This window comes from Gigantopelta aegis, chromosome 6 (assembly GCF_016097555.1).
Source record: "Gigantopelta aegis isolate Gae_Host chromosome 6, Gae_host_genome, whole genome shotgun sequence".
Lineage (NCBI taxonomy): Eukaryota > Metazoa > Mollusca > Gastropoda > Neomphalida > Peltospiridae > Gigantopelta > Gigantopelta aegis.
This window is the reverse complement of record NC_054704.1, coordinates 17,341,935-17,357,205: the sequence shown is the minus strand read 5'-3', so window position 1 is coordinate 17,357,205 and position 15,271 is coordinate 17,341,935. Positions and strand designations below refer to the sequence as shown.

At 38.0% G+C, this 15,271-nt stretch overlaps 1 protein-coding gene across 2 annotated transcripts; it reads right to left on the bottom strand.

The window, feature by feature from the left end:
- Positions 1-380: 380 nt before the first annotated feature.
- On the bottom strand, positions 381-12,794 carry LOC121373880. 2 transcript variants are annotated; one of them, XM_041500671.1, is made up of 5 exons: positions 11,081-12,794; positions 10,532-10,716; positions 10,033-10,192; positions 5,570-5,728; positions 381-547 (listed from the first exon to the last, which is right to left on the bottom strand). In XM_041500671.1, exons 1-5 carry the CDS (start codon positions 11,754-11,756, stop codon positions 450-452), a joined length of 1,278 nt encoding a protein of 425 aa, XP_041356605.1. In that variant the 5' UTR covers positions 11,757-12,794; the 3' UTR covers positions 381-449. The 2 variants fall into 2 exon arrangements, with proteins under 2 accessions (XP_041356605.1, XP_041356604.1); XM_041500670.1 differs by lacking the exons at positions 5,570-5,728; positions 10,033-10,192 and adding exons at positions 1,021-1,194; positions 5,275-5,434.
- Positions 12,795-15,271: the final 2,477 nt, after the last annotated feature.

Here is a 15,271-nt window from a genome sequence, read left to right as displayed (position 1 = left end):
GCGGAGTCTTGAAGATCAACACGTTAACATTTAAGGTTCTAGGACTAATAATTTTGACAGTGCCTTTCAGTGTGTCATTACATCCATATGGCATTGGATGGTTTTCATCAATGAACCGTTGATAGACACAAGATGACTCATTCCCGTAGTTATGCCAGATCTGTGTCTGTGTTGACTCACACAAGCTGACAATTTTTGTTGTGTTACACCAACACACACACGCACACACACACACACACACACACACACACACACACACGCACACGCACACACACACACACACACACACACACACACACACATATACATACATACATATTGTCTGAATTTGTTACTATTATACTATATTATATCCCTGGCCAACAATAAACACCATGACATTGATCTTTTGAAGATATTATTATTATTTTAAGACAGGTAGTGTAGACAAAATGTGTGTAATCAACTGTTTATACACCTGGTCGAGACTGGCCAAACACAGTAGCCCGAGTTGGAGTCTGGCTGAAGAGTCCACCAGTGGCGGCAGCAGATGTTGCGATGCCAAAACCTGCCAAATATACAGCATTCCATATAAGAGGAAGAACAAATATGTAGTGATGCACAGTATTACCTTGTATACATATATACCACAATCCAAAAGGTAGGTAATAATATGTATTACTGATTTTCTATTAGAACTGAATTTTGCTAATAAAACATTTTGAATTTCAAATACAATTTGCATATGCTAACTGAAACGTAGCACCATGCATTTACATCTGTTTGGACCAGCTCATTTCACAATAATTAAGAAGAATCATAAAAATAAGCATACCTTAGAATAATAAATACGGATAACAAAGAAAGGTGATTGATCTTTTAAAAGCTGAAAACTCTATAGTTAAATAAAGGTCATATTTAGTATTCCAGATCAAATTAAGCTTTTGTGTAAAACTAAATATTTTATGCAAAAATTTTTTAAACAAATAATAATCACATACCTGTAAAATCGGGAATTCAGGGAAAATTCATAATACTCACCAGGAGCAGTCAAACTGGTTCTTCCAAAAGTAAAGCCATATGGTTTGCCTGCTGGTGCCCCAAACAATCCCGTGCCACTAGAAGTCAGATTGAATGTCCCATCTCCAGCGGACAAACTTGTTGATGCTGTTCCAAACCTAGTAAGCTTGGCACCAAATAATGAAACAGACTGTGCTGCAGTTGGTTGTAAAAAAAACAAAATAATAATTTCTTTTACAGATTCAAGAAAAGTTGGCATAGAAAACACAGTGCTAATGTTATAAAACAAAACGTTTAAAATGGGCGATAACTTTACGTGACTTTAATTCACCAGGTTCGGGATTTTCGAAGCTATCTTAGCACTACAAAAACGTAAAACCATCGTAGTCTATGGCATCACTACAGCACAAGGTGCAGGCTGATATGTAATTCCGTAGGATTTTTGTGCTAAAATTGATATCATTGAAGATTTTGTACCATTTTGGATCAACTTAAAAGAAAACGTTATGGTCCGAATTTTTCGGGACCCGCAACACCCTTTTCGGGCCCTTTTCAAACTGGCCACTACCAGACAGCCCTAGCGGGGCATGTCAGGAACTAATTGGCTGATTTTAATTATTTTTGTGTCTTAATTGGGTGTTTCTGAGGGTGCCGAAAACCGATTATGAGGGTTCGAGATCGATTCGAAGTAGAGGACAAGGTCATTCCGATAAGGTCAAGGTCGCAACTGCAATACAAACTCAACACAAATTACTTTCCAGTGATGTGAATAATTTACATAAAACTATATAAGCGCTAGAATATTAAATACTAATAAAAGCACTAAAAGTTTATGGTGTAAAACAAGTGGCAATAGAAAGTCTATGGTGAAAACAAGTGGTGATAGACCCCAATAAGCAAGAATACTTTAGATTGTTCTCATTGTCAGAGAAATTGTTAAAACCTGAAGTGAAACATGGCACGTTCTTCTTGGTTTTACAAAGTGTATACGACCTAATCAAATCCCATAGACCACAATACTAGCATACGTGGCTAAAACTGCTACACACAGCGTTTCAATCCGCATATACACCATATTATCACCCCTCAATCTAAAAGTAAATCAGAAAAAAATTGGGGGTTAAGTTGGTCGTTTCAGACATAACGGGTAGCGTCTATGACAAAAAATGTCATGCTATTTTTAGGACCCCGCTCATGTTTCATGCACAATGGTAGTTGGTACATTGACACTAGTTCAAACTAAATTACAGGAATCTACTGGAATCAACCTTTTATCACAACAAGCCATCTCAAGTTTATCACCAATGGCAGTACTAGTAGCTTCAACTGTGGGGTGAAAACTTCGAACTTTTAACCACTCGGATACTATTTGGTGTATGGCTACCTACAAGGTCAAGAACTACACGAGAAGAAGCAGGAAAAAGACGTTCCTATAGAATGTAAACTCTCCTCAAGTAACCATCCATTCTCTTCCAAAGCAGGAAGACACGTGTTTTGAGAGACATGCATAGGATTTGTGTTGCATGCATTTTTAAATTTTATTATTATTATTTTTTTTTAATCTTCTAAAGAGCTGGAGAGCTGACAACGTTATCGGACTCCTGGATGAATAAACTTTGCAAACAAATGAAGGGTCCAGGGGAATAACTTCTGATGTCCAAATATATAGTATTATAATAGTTGTGTATGTCAAGATCACAATGACACACTAAATTAAAAATCTATAATTATGGTAGGCCATTAAAAGTTGTTGGTAAATTATGCTTCCTTAGGTATAAATATTCACAATTTCAGTTGTAAACATTAAAATTTAAAAATATCACCTTACCAAAAATGTGAAATCACAGGTTATTCCTGTGGACCCTTCAAATGTGTTCAATGTTTTTACTCCCTGTGGGAGTTGCCTACTCACTAACTCTCGAGATGACATGGCTTTTTCACCAAGGTTGTGGAAATTGATAATGGAATTATTGTCTTCAAGCGAGAGATAGCTATCAGGTCAACTTTGTTTACAAAATTTCAATGAACTTTCCACCTCAATCAGCTCCAGAGAAAGTGTGTAGGCCTATAAGACACTAGGCCTTTCGCCGTCCAATTTCCTTCACATCTTCGTTCACCTGCATTTTGCATTTTGAACCCATGCCAGTGCAGAACTTCAGGTGAATGAGAGTGCCATGGCGATCATTAGAGGCGAGGTTCATCAAGTGAATAAAAACATCTGTATCAGAGAACCGTACATGGAACGTACATTGTCTGTCCAGAGGAGTAGGGAGCCATCGACTGCAAACATGGAGTATGCTGCCAAAGCTACGATGATGAGTACCAGACGGCTGTGGTGCCACGCTCCACGTTTGAAGTGGATGTTTCCCTGCTCCTCTCCACGCCCGGCATGACAAAGATATATCATCTCAAGGATGTCATCATGGCAGAATATTGAATGTCTATGATGAGGCGATCGTGAGTACACTACGACCACCATATCGAAGGGTACCTAAAAGCAAAGACACGGTCAAAAAGAGCAATTTCTACTGCAGCTGTTAGTGCTAGCTACGAAGTTTATGACAAAATCAGCATTAGCACCATATCACGTAAGGAGCTACTGTCATCATTTGAAATGAACTCCTGCGAACTCCTGGCTCAAGCTCTGTTGGAGCATTCTGAAGGATCCTTGAAGAAAATCATGCTCACCTACAACATACTTATGAAGGTCAATTCTCTCATGCAGTGGAAGAAGACTTGAGGAGGCCGACACTTGATTCCTCTCCATGTTCTTTACAGTTTTCATGACAGCACATTCAGAGAAATCCATGTATGGTCCCCTGATACAGATTTATTCTCTTGGTCGAACTCGCTTCTAATGATCGCCTTGGCTAAAATTCTGCACTGGCATGGGCGCGAAAGTCGAAGAAGTAGATGTACGGACATGTGAGCAGGTAATTGGTAGGCGAAAGTCCCATGGTCTTATATGCCTACACAACTTTTCTGAAGCTGGTTGAGGCGTGACGTCAATGGAATTTCAAACAAAAAGATGGGCCGATAACCACCTCTCCTCAGCATCGATAGTTCCCGCAACCTTGGCGAAGGAGTCCTATCATCTTCAATTAGTGAGGGGCAATTCACACAAGGAGTAAAAGCATTGGAAACATTTTTCTGCAAAGTGTATTCACCAAAAGGACCACGACTGGTATATCAAAGGCCGTAGCATGTGCTATCCTGTCTGTGGGATGGTGCATATAAAATATCCTTTGCTACTAATGGAAAAAGTGTTTCCTGTCTAAGTCTCTAATGTTAGAATTACCAAATGTCTGACCTCCAATAGCCGACGATTAATACATCAATGTGCTCTAGTGGTGTGTTAAACAAACTTTAACTTTAAAACCTTGAGGCTGAGATGATCCCTCCCACTATCACCACTCTGTTGTCCGAACTAACTGTATGTGCATCCAACACAAATCATGTGAATGCCTCTCCAAATACGTGTCTTCCTGCTTTGGAAGAGAATGGATGGTTGCTTGAGAAGAGTTTTTACATTCCATTGAAATGTCTTTTATGCCAAGGAAATTGCGCATGCATCAAGACCAATTCGTCTTGCACTCCTCTTTGTAAATGTTTCACTTCAGGTTGTAATGAGATAACAATGAGGATAAGGATGACAATAAACTGTAAGGCTGCATAGACATTCTGTGTTCCATTATAAACTTTTATTGGTTGTATTAGTATTTAGTATTCTAGCGCTTGTATAGTTTATGGCTATTAGTAAATTCTTCTCTTCACTGGAAGGTAATTTGTCCCGAGTTTCTATACATCTTACCCTCTACCTGAAATCCTCATAATCGGACACGTCACCCTCAAAACCATCCAATTAAGACATAAAAATCATTTAAAATTAGTCAATTAGTTCTTGAGATACCCCGCTAGGCCTGTCTGGTGGCGGCCATTTTAAAAAGGGCCATTGTGGGGCCTGAACAATTTGGACCCTAAAGTTTTATTTTATTTTGATCCAAAATGGTACCAAAACCGCAAAAAAAAATCATTTCAATTTTAGCATAAAAATCCTACTGGACACTGTTTTCGTATATATCAGTCTGCACTAACACGCCATAGTGACATTATAGCTCACAATGGTTTTACAATTTCGTAGCGCTAAGATAACTTCAAAAATATGGGCCCTAGCAAGTAATATTTGTACATTCAGGCTCCCAAACATTATATAATGCAGAGGAATGTCTGTTTTACAGAATATGTCCTGTTTTAAAAGCAATCAATTATACATACTTCCAAATGCTGGAGTTGAACTTGCAGTTCCAAAACCAAACCTTGATGCTGATGACATCGACTTGACAAACACACGTCTTGCTGTACCAAACCCAAACTCTGGTGATGAAGTTGTTGTGATGTCGCCAAAGACAACCGGTTTATTTGCAAACAAACCCGTCTGAAAAATAGAATTCAAAATGTCTGTTAAAGCCATAAATGGAATACGTTATCTATAGACATTTGTGTTTAAATTCATTAAAGAAAAAAAAATACCTGTAACATCGGGAATTCCGGAAAAATTCATAATACTCACCAGGAGCAAAAGCAAAGCCACATGGTTTGCCTGCCGGCGACCCAAACAATCCCGTGCCACTAGAAGTTAGATTAAATGTCCCATCTCCAGCGGACAAACTTGTTGATGTTGTTCCAAATCTAGTAAGCTTGGCACCAAATAATGAAACAGACTGTGCTGCTGTTGTTTGTAAAAAAACAAAATAATAATTTCTTTTACAGATTCAAGAAAAATTGGCACAGAAAACACAGTATGTATCTTTGAACATACAATTACTTTCTGAAGACCCATGTTTTGTTGTCTTATTTACTGTCGCATTTGGATTTAAATGTAGTCATGCTAATGTTATATAAAAAAAAAAAAACCACGTTAAAAATGGCCGATATCTTTACGTGACCTTAATTCACTAGGTTAGGGATTTTCGAAGCTATGTTAGCGCTACGAAAACGTAAAATCATCATAGTCTATGGCGTCACTACAGCACATAGTGCAAGCTGATATGCAATTCCGTAGGATTTATTTTGCTGAAATTGATTTAATTGCAGATTTTGTACCATTTTGGATCAACTTAAAAGAAAACATTATAGTCCGAATTTTTCGGGCCCCACAACCCCCTTTTTGGGCCCTTTTCAAAATGGCCATCACCAGATAGGCCTAGCGGGGCATCTCAGGAACTAATTGGCTGATTTTAATTATTTTTGTGTCTTAATTGGGTGTTTCCGAGGATGCCGAAACCGATTATGAGGGTTCTAGATCGATTCGAAGTAGAGGGTAAGGTCAGTTGGATAAGGTCAAGGTCGCAACTGCAATACAAACTCAACACAAATTACTTTCCAGTGATGTGAATAATTTACTCATAGCCATAAAACTATACAAGCGCTAGAATACTAAATACTAATAAAAACACTAAAAGTTTATGGTGTAAAACAAGTGGGAATAGAAAGTCTATGGTGTAAAACAAGTGGTGATAGACCCCAATAAGCAAGAATACTTTAGGTTAGTAAGTTTTCTCATGAAAAACAGACTGTCTGTATAGGCGTAAACTAAGCCTGAAGCTTATAGTTCATTGTTGTCCTCGTCATGTTCATTGTTCTCATTGTCAGAGAAATTGTTAAAACCTGAAGTGAAACAGGACACGTTCTTCTTGGTTTTACAAAGTGTATACGACCTAATCAAATCCCATAGACCACAATACTAGCATACGTGGCTAAAACTGCTACACACAGCGTTTCAATCCACATATACACCATATTACCGCCCCTCATCCTTAAAGTAAATCAGAAAAGAAAATTGGGGGTTATGTTGGTCGTTTCAGACATAACGGGTAGCGTCTATGACAAAAATGTCATGCTATTTTTAGTAGGACAAGCACAATGGCAGTTGGTATATTGACACTAGTTCAAACTAAATTACAGGAATCTACTGGAATCAACCTTTTATCACAAGCCATCTCAAGTCTATCACCAATGGCAGTACTGGTAGCTTCAACTGTGGGGTGAAAAGTTGGTGCACTTCGAACTTTTATCCACTCAGATACTATTTGGTGTATGGCTACCTACAAGGTCAAGAACTGCACAAGAAGCAACAGGAAAAAGATGTTCCTACTGAATGTAAACTCTCTCCTCAAGCAACCATCCATTCTCTTCCAAAGCAGGAAGGCACGTATTTGGAGAGCCATGCATAGGATTTGTGTTGCATGCATATGAAGTTAGTACGAACAACAGAGCGATGTTGTTGTTGTTGTTTTTTTTGTTTGTTTTTTCATCTAATGAGCTGGAGAGCTGACAACGTTGTTGGACTCTTTGATGAATAAACTTTGCAAACAAATGAAGGGTCCACGGGAATAACGTATGGTGTCCAAATAGATAGTATTATAACGGTTGTGTATGTCAAGGTCATAATGACACACTAAATTAAAAATCTATAATTATGGTAGGCCATTAAAAGTTGTTGGTAAATTATGCTTTCTTAGGTATAAATATTCACAATTTCAGTTGTAAACATTAAAATGTAAAAATATCACCTTACCAAAAATGTGAAATCATAGGTTATTCCTGTGGACCCTTCAAATGTTTTCAATGTTTTTACTCCTTGTGGGAGTTCACCACTCACCAACTCTGGAGATGACATGTCTTCTTCACCAAGGTTGTGGAAATCGATAATAGGATTATTGTCTTCAAGCGAGAGATGGCTATCAGGCCAACTTTGTTTATGAAATTCCAATGAACTTTCCACCTCAATCAGCTCCAAAGAAAGTGTGTAGGCGTATAAGACCCTAGGCCTTTCGCCAATTTCCCGCACATCTTCGTACACCTGCATTTTGCATTTTGAACTCATGCTAGTGCAGAACTTCAACTGAATGAGAGTGCCATGGCGATCATTAGAGGCGAGGTTCATCAAGTGAATAAACACATCTGTATCAGAGGACCGTACATTATCTGTGCAGAGGAGTAGGGAGCCATCCACTGCAAACATGGAGTATGCTGCCAAAGCTACGATGATGAGTACCAGACGGCTGTGGTGCCATGCTCACTGTTAGAAATGGATGTCTCCCAGCTCCTCTCCACGCCCGGCATGACAAAGACATATCATCTCAGGGATGTCATCATGGCAGAATGTTGAATGTATGATGAGGCGATCAAGAGTACACTACGACCACCATATCTAAGGGTGCTTAAAAGCAAAGACACGGTCAAAAAGAGCAATCCCTGCTGCAGCTGCTAGTGCTAGCTACGAAGTTTATGACAAGATGAGCATTAGCATCATATCACTTAAGGAGCTACTGTCATCATTTGAAACGAAGAAGGGACAATGCGAACTCCTGGCTCAAGCTCTGTTGGAGCATTCTGAAGGATCCTTGAAGAAAACCATGCTCACCTACAACACACTAGTGAAGGTCAATTCTCTCATGTAGTTGAAGAAGACTTGAGGAGGCCGACACTTGATTCCTCTCCATGTTCTTGATAGTTTTCGTGACAGCACATTCAGAGAAATCCATGTATGGTCCCCTGATACAGATGTATTCTCTTTGTAGAGCTCGCCTCTAATGATCGCCTTAGCTAAAATTCTGCACTGGCATGGGCACGAAATTCGACGAAATTGATGTACGGACATGTGCGCAGGTAATTGGTAGGCGAAAGTCCCATGGTCTTATATGCCTACACAACTTCTCTGAATCTGATTGAGGCAGGACGTCATTGGAATTTAGAATAAAAACATGGGCCGATGACTACCTCTCCTTAGCATCGATAGTTCCCGCAACCTTGGCGAAGGAGTCCTATCATCTTCAGTTAGTGAGGGGGACAATTCACACAAGGAGTAAAAGCATTGGAAACATTATTGACCAAAGGCACCACGACTGGTATATCAAAGGCCGTAGCATGTGCTATCCTGTCTGTGGGATGGTGCATATAAAACATCCTTTGTTTCAAGTCTAAGTATCTAATGTTAGAATTACCGAACGTTTGACCTCCAATAGCCGACAAATAATAAATCAATGTGCTCTAATGGTGTTGTTAAACAAACTTTAACTTTAAAACCTCGAGGCTGAGATGATCCATCCCACTCGCACCACTCTGTTGTCCGAACTAACTTCATATGCATGCAACACAAATCATGTGCATGCCTCTCCAAATACGTGTCTTCTTGCTTTGGAAGAGAATGGATGGTTGCTTGAGAAGAGTTTTTACATTCCATTGAAACGTCTTTTATGCCAAGGAAATTGCTCATGCATCATGAACAATTCGTCTTGCTCTCCTCTTTGTAAATGTTTCAATTCAGATTGTAACAATTTATCTGACAATGAGGATAAGGATGACAATAAACTATAAGGCTGCATAGATATTCTGTGTTCCATGAGAAACTTTTATTGCTTGTATTAGTATTTAGTATTCTAGCGCTTGTATAGTTTTACGGCTGTGAGTAAATTCTTCTCTTCGCTTGAAAGTAATGTGTCCTGACTTTCTATTTGTATTTGTAACTGTCACCTTGACCTTGACCAAATCATCTTGCCCTCTACCTCAAATCTATCTAAAATCTTCATAATTGGACACGGCACCCTCAAAACCACCGAAATAAGACATCATAAAAATCATTTAAAATTTGTCCTCAGTTCCTCAGATACCCCGCTAGGCCTGTCTGGTGGCGGCCATTTTGAAAAGGGCCCGAAAAGGGGATTGTGGGGCTTGAAAAATTTGGACCCTAAAGTTTTGTTTTATTTTGATCCAAAATGGTACCAAAACCACACACAAAAAAAATTCAATTTTAGCATAAAAATCCTACTGGACACTGTTTTCGTATAGTTCAGTCTGCACTAACACGCCATAGCTTACAATGGTTTTACAGTTTCGTAGCCTATAATAGCTTCGAAAATATGGGCCCTAGCAAGTAATATTTGTACATTCAGGGTCCCAAACATTATATAATGTAGAGGAATATCTGTTTTACAGAATATGTCCTGTTTTAAAGCAATCAATTATACATACTTCCAAATGCTGGAGTTGAACTTGCAGTTCCAAAACCAAACGTTGATGCTGATGACATCGACTTGGCAAACAAATGACTTGCTGTAGCAAACCCAAAATCTGGTGATGAAGTTGTTGTGATGTCGCCAAAGACAACCGGTTTATTTGCAAACAAACCCGTCTGAAAAATAGAATTCAAAATGTCTGTTAAAACCATAAACGGAATACGTTATCTATAGACATTTGTGTTTAAATTCATTAAAGTGCAATTTAAAGTGTTTTAGAACATACCCCACCCTAAACCCCAACCCCGTCATTTAAAGGTCGTTTGACCGTAAATGTAGGAAATCAACTATTAGATTTTAAAAACTGAAAAGCATTGAACATTTATTAGAACATTCAAAAGTAGCATGTGTGTTTTGTCAAAAATCAGTCATATCGAACATGACGCCATAAACAGCTTATTAAGGCATGACATAACGTTACAACACACTGAACAGGCGAACATAAAAACAGTTACTTGACTCTGTCCACAGAGTGAACTTGTTTGGTTTGTGCTCGTTCCAAAACCAACGTCTGTTCCTGTGCTGGTCGCTGTGTTCCCAAACAGAGGCTTGCTAGCATCAAACAGTCCACCTGTCTGTGCAGTCGGACTCTGTCCAAACAATCCAACACTGCTGGTAGATGCATTTGTACCAAATGCACCTGTAAAACACAACTACATCATTTAATTGCATTATAGCAGAGTGTTTAGACGTATTATAAAACAAAATACTAGGTCTTGACATCCATATGCTACAAATGAAACAATCCTACTTATAAATTCAGCTTTTCGATGCTGTTGGAATAGAATTTAAAATATTTTATTCAGAGAGAATAATCAGCTTTTTTTTGACAAAATAAAATGTAGGGCTTTAAATTCTACACTATCCACGAATATTTAATTCACAGATTAATAAATTGAATACATTCAGTCAAAATTACTTCCCAGATCACGTGCTACTGGTTCAGAATATTGTTAGTCAAGCTGGATATGAGTACAAACATAAATGGAACTGAAATTGATTACCTGTTCTTGTACGGAGCATCTCACCTACACACGATGCACAGGTTCTACATTTACGACACTCTCCGACATGGTGAAATATTTTACACTCCACTAACGGCATTTTGTGTAAAGTTGCAATCTCAGTTTGAAGAGAATTTATCTCTTTAAGTAATTTCGAATTTTGTTCCAACAATATATCAACTTTTAAAGTGGCTCTCAGAACTGCAAATCCATCGTCCTTAGCCAATGTTTCGTGTGTGCACATTACGACATTGTTAATAGCCACTGCACGAGCTTTCGAAAGTCCATACTTGTCAGCCATCAAAAGAATATGTACCAGTTCTTTGTCACTCAAAGCCATCTCTTCCACAGAACGTAAGAGTGTCTCTTCTGATTTTCTTTTTATGTACTCAACTTGGAACTCGTCAGCCAAAGGTAGTACAGTATCCACGTTGTCGAAGGTAACTGGTTTCATTGAATGGGGGTAAAAACAAAGCAAGAACTCGAGAAAATCGTCGTACTTCTTTCCTGGAAGTGGGATTTCTGTATCGTGTATTTCCTTTAAGTCCGACTCAAACATGTCCTCGAAAACGGGTGACGCCAGGGAAAGAATCGTTTTACTGACGTACATACGTTTGTCTTCCACAATCAGAACAATGTCACTTTTAACGTTGGGTTCACTGAATAAATCTGCCATAACTGTAGTTAGTAAGGTACAAAAACGTTTTAAGAGATTTATAATACCAATTACAAGAACAACGATTTAATAGTTTTACTACACAAATTACTACACTAACACATTAATGTTAGCCGTTGTCAATGGATCTGGTACTGAAACGGATAAACCTTTTCAACGGAAATGCCATTTCAGTCTCAGAGTTCCTTTCGCGAACTGCTGAAAAAAAGAAGATTCTTTGACAAGAGGCCTGTCAGTATCGAGTGCTCCTCTTTTTAATTATCACTTTTGTTACTAATACTAAAGTTCGAACTACATTGCATGATTGTTAGCAACAACGATAATTTGCTCTCCTACCGTTATTTACCATTAGATTTCCACCACATTTTGTGCAAACATAATTCGTGAAAACAAAGCATTACAATGACATGTATTCCACATATTAGACTGGAACCATATCATCTATATCGACTTCCTTAAGATCTCCTAGGACAAAACACATGCAATGTGTCACCGTCTGCCATTTTGCTTTTTTATGGAATATTATTCAGGAAGGGCAGAAGCCTCTGAAGTATGTGACGTAAATAATCTGACGTCATGACGATTGCGTATTACCGTAACGCATGTTATGACATTTTTTAGATTACGTCATATCGATCTCTTGAAGAGTATTCCATAAAAACGTAAAATGGCAGCCCATACAAACTTGCATATCTTTTGTCCTAAGGTCAACAACAATCACTTTTCGCACCCTTGTTTTGGCTTCGTACACAATAAATATAACTCTTTTTGTTTCCTTTTTTTTTTTTTTTTTTTTTTTTTTTTTACCGTAATTTCATTTGAAATCCATATTTAGTAAAAGGTACAATTTTTTAATCACAAGATTTTCTTCTAACACACTCAGATGCATTCGGTAAAAATTTGAAAGTCATTACACATTCTTGAAATTTTCACAAATTATAGATCCTTTTATTATATAACATTTAGTGAAATATCTTAAAATATCACTCAGTGAAATAAAAGTGTTATCAGTCACTTAGTGACGATAACACATTTTAGAGTGAAAATTTACTATTTCACTCTAAAATGTGTTATCGTCACTGTAGAAAGTGTTATCTTCACTGTAAGAAAGCCGGTGTCACATATAATTTGCACTCCCCTGGATTTGCACTCCCCAGTCAAGGCTATACGTATAATAAACACTCTCCAGTGCGTATTATACATGTAATATACTCTCCCCCAGTCTATATTATATATATACTATGCACTCCCTCTGAATAATATGCACTCCCCCATTAGAAGTAGGCTATAATAATATTTAAGCACTGACATAATTATCTTTTTACTTTTTGATGTTTGTATGGCCAGTGCACTTTGTAAAAGTTAAACCTCAGTGGCGAATCTAAACGAGGGTGTTGAGTATATGAATAAGGGGTGGACCCAAAGAGGCCAAAACGTTCCTGGATCTGCCATTGCAAATTTGCAGAATAAAGATAATAACTCATCATGTGTGGTGTTCGGATGGATCCCAGAAAACATTGTGAAGCTTGGTCTTAAACAGGTTCACCCAGCCGGTGGCCCTATTGGGCTGTTTCTCGTTCCAGACAGTGCACCACAATTGGGAAAGTGTATCTAACAGATCCCATGTTGCATTGGAAACAATGTAGCGGATTTCCTCTGATGACTATATGTCAAAATTACCAAATGTTTGACATCCAATAGCCGATGATTAATGACCCACCCCACCCCAGTTAAGTGCCACCTTATTTGCTCAGAGATCCGATATGAACAACCATTGTTTGTTTAAAGACAATTATAATCTACTAACAGAAGTTAGATGGACGATCTGAAAGACAAAGGAAGAAAAGCGAATTTTAGACGACCTTGAAAACGATTTTCGTTAAAAATGGAAAATTATTATACTTAACAAACAGAAGAATGATGATCAAATAAAGGTAACTTAATTTTAGTGCCTGTTGGTAACTAATGCGAATATCAGCGTATAAAACAATAATATACAAATACCACGATACTAATCATGTATATAAGGTACATTTATAACGTATACATTCATGATTATCTCGAAACACTGTAGCCCGGTGGTACAGCGCTCGCTCGATGCGCGGTCGGTGTGGGATCGATCCCCGTCGGCGGGCCCATTGGGCTATTTCTCGTTCCAGCCAGTGCACCACGACTGTACTATCCTGTCTGTGAGATGGTGCATATAAAAGATCCCTTGCTGCTAATCGAAAAGAGTAGCCCAATAAGTGGCGACAGCGAGTTTCCTCTCTCAATATCTGTGTGGTCCTTAACCATATGTCTGACGCCCTATAACCGTAAATACAATGTGTTGAGTGCGTCGTTAAATAAAACATTTCTTTCTTTCATTGAATAGTACTTAAATTATTATCAACTTAAAGTTTTTGTAAGAGATGATTTAAAGTATTCAGGATCCAAGCATAGTAGTGGAGAGTACATATTATATGTATAACTATAACTAGGGGAGTGCAAATATTTCAAGGGGAGTGCGTATTATACGTATAATAGTAACTGGGGGAGTGCAAATTATACGTATAATAATGACTGGAGAGTGCATATTCTTGGGGAGTGCAAATTAAATGCTACACCGGGACTATTTTGCTGCTGGCATTTTAGAAATAAAGGTAAATTGCCAAAGGTTATATAATAAATAGATCATTTCATGTTTTTTGTCAAATATTATTTATATCTCATCGAGATAAGTTTGCAAGCGCAACTTGTGAGATATGATTGCAAACTTCTCTCGATGAGATATAAATAATATTTGACAAACAAAACATGAACTATCTTCTATATAGTGTATGTTTCTGCGCTAAACCTACCTTAGTGACGTCACGCCACTGTCGTTCTACTAGTTAACGAGTCTACCGCTGCCAAATATAGTGACGATGCGTGCGATAGTATAATTTCTCATTAAAGTCCGAACCAAACTGTTAACAACTACAATAAATTACTCTCCTAATATTACAGTGACACAGATTCCACATACGAGACTGTTAGTGCGGTGGTTAAGGGGAATGATCGTGACTTGGTGGCCCAAAGCACCAAATTTGGCACAGTTGTAGTTTAGGACAGAATATGTTTTTGTAAAGGACCAAACCCGACTTTATAGGTCAAAGACAAGGCCACATCACGGCCAAAGATCAAATGTAGACAACATCCAGACAAGCTATTTCAAAGTACTACATAAGGCATATATTTACCCTAAAACATATACAAAATGTTTAAGTGGCAACATCCCCAATTTAGATGTCAAGGTCAAGTCAAGGTCAAAGGTCAAACTACAACTATTTAAGAAATTCTGAAAAAAAGCTAAATTTTCAATAATTAAACTAGTATTTTGAATGCCAAACCCTTAATCGTTTTTTTGTTGTTTTTGTTGTGGGTTTTTTTTGGTTTTTGGTTTTGGTTTTGGCCTCTTTAAAAGGTGCTAATTTAGGATTGTAAAAATACAAACTTGGCATCCTTGAAATATTCAAGATGGCGTCCAAGATGGC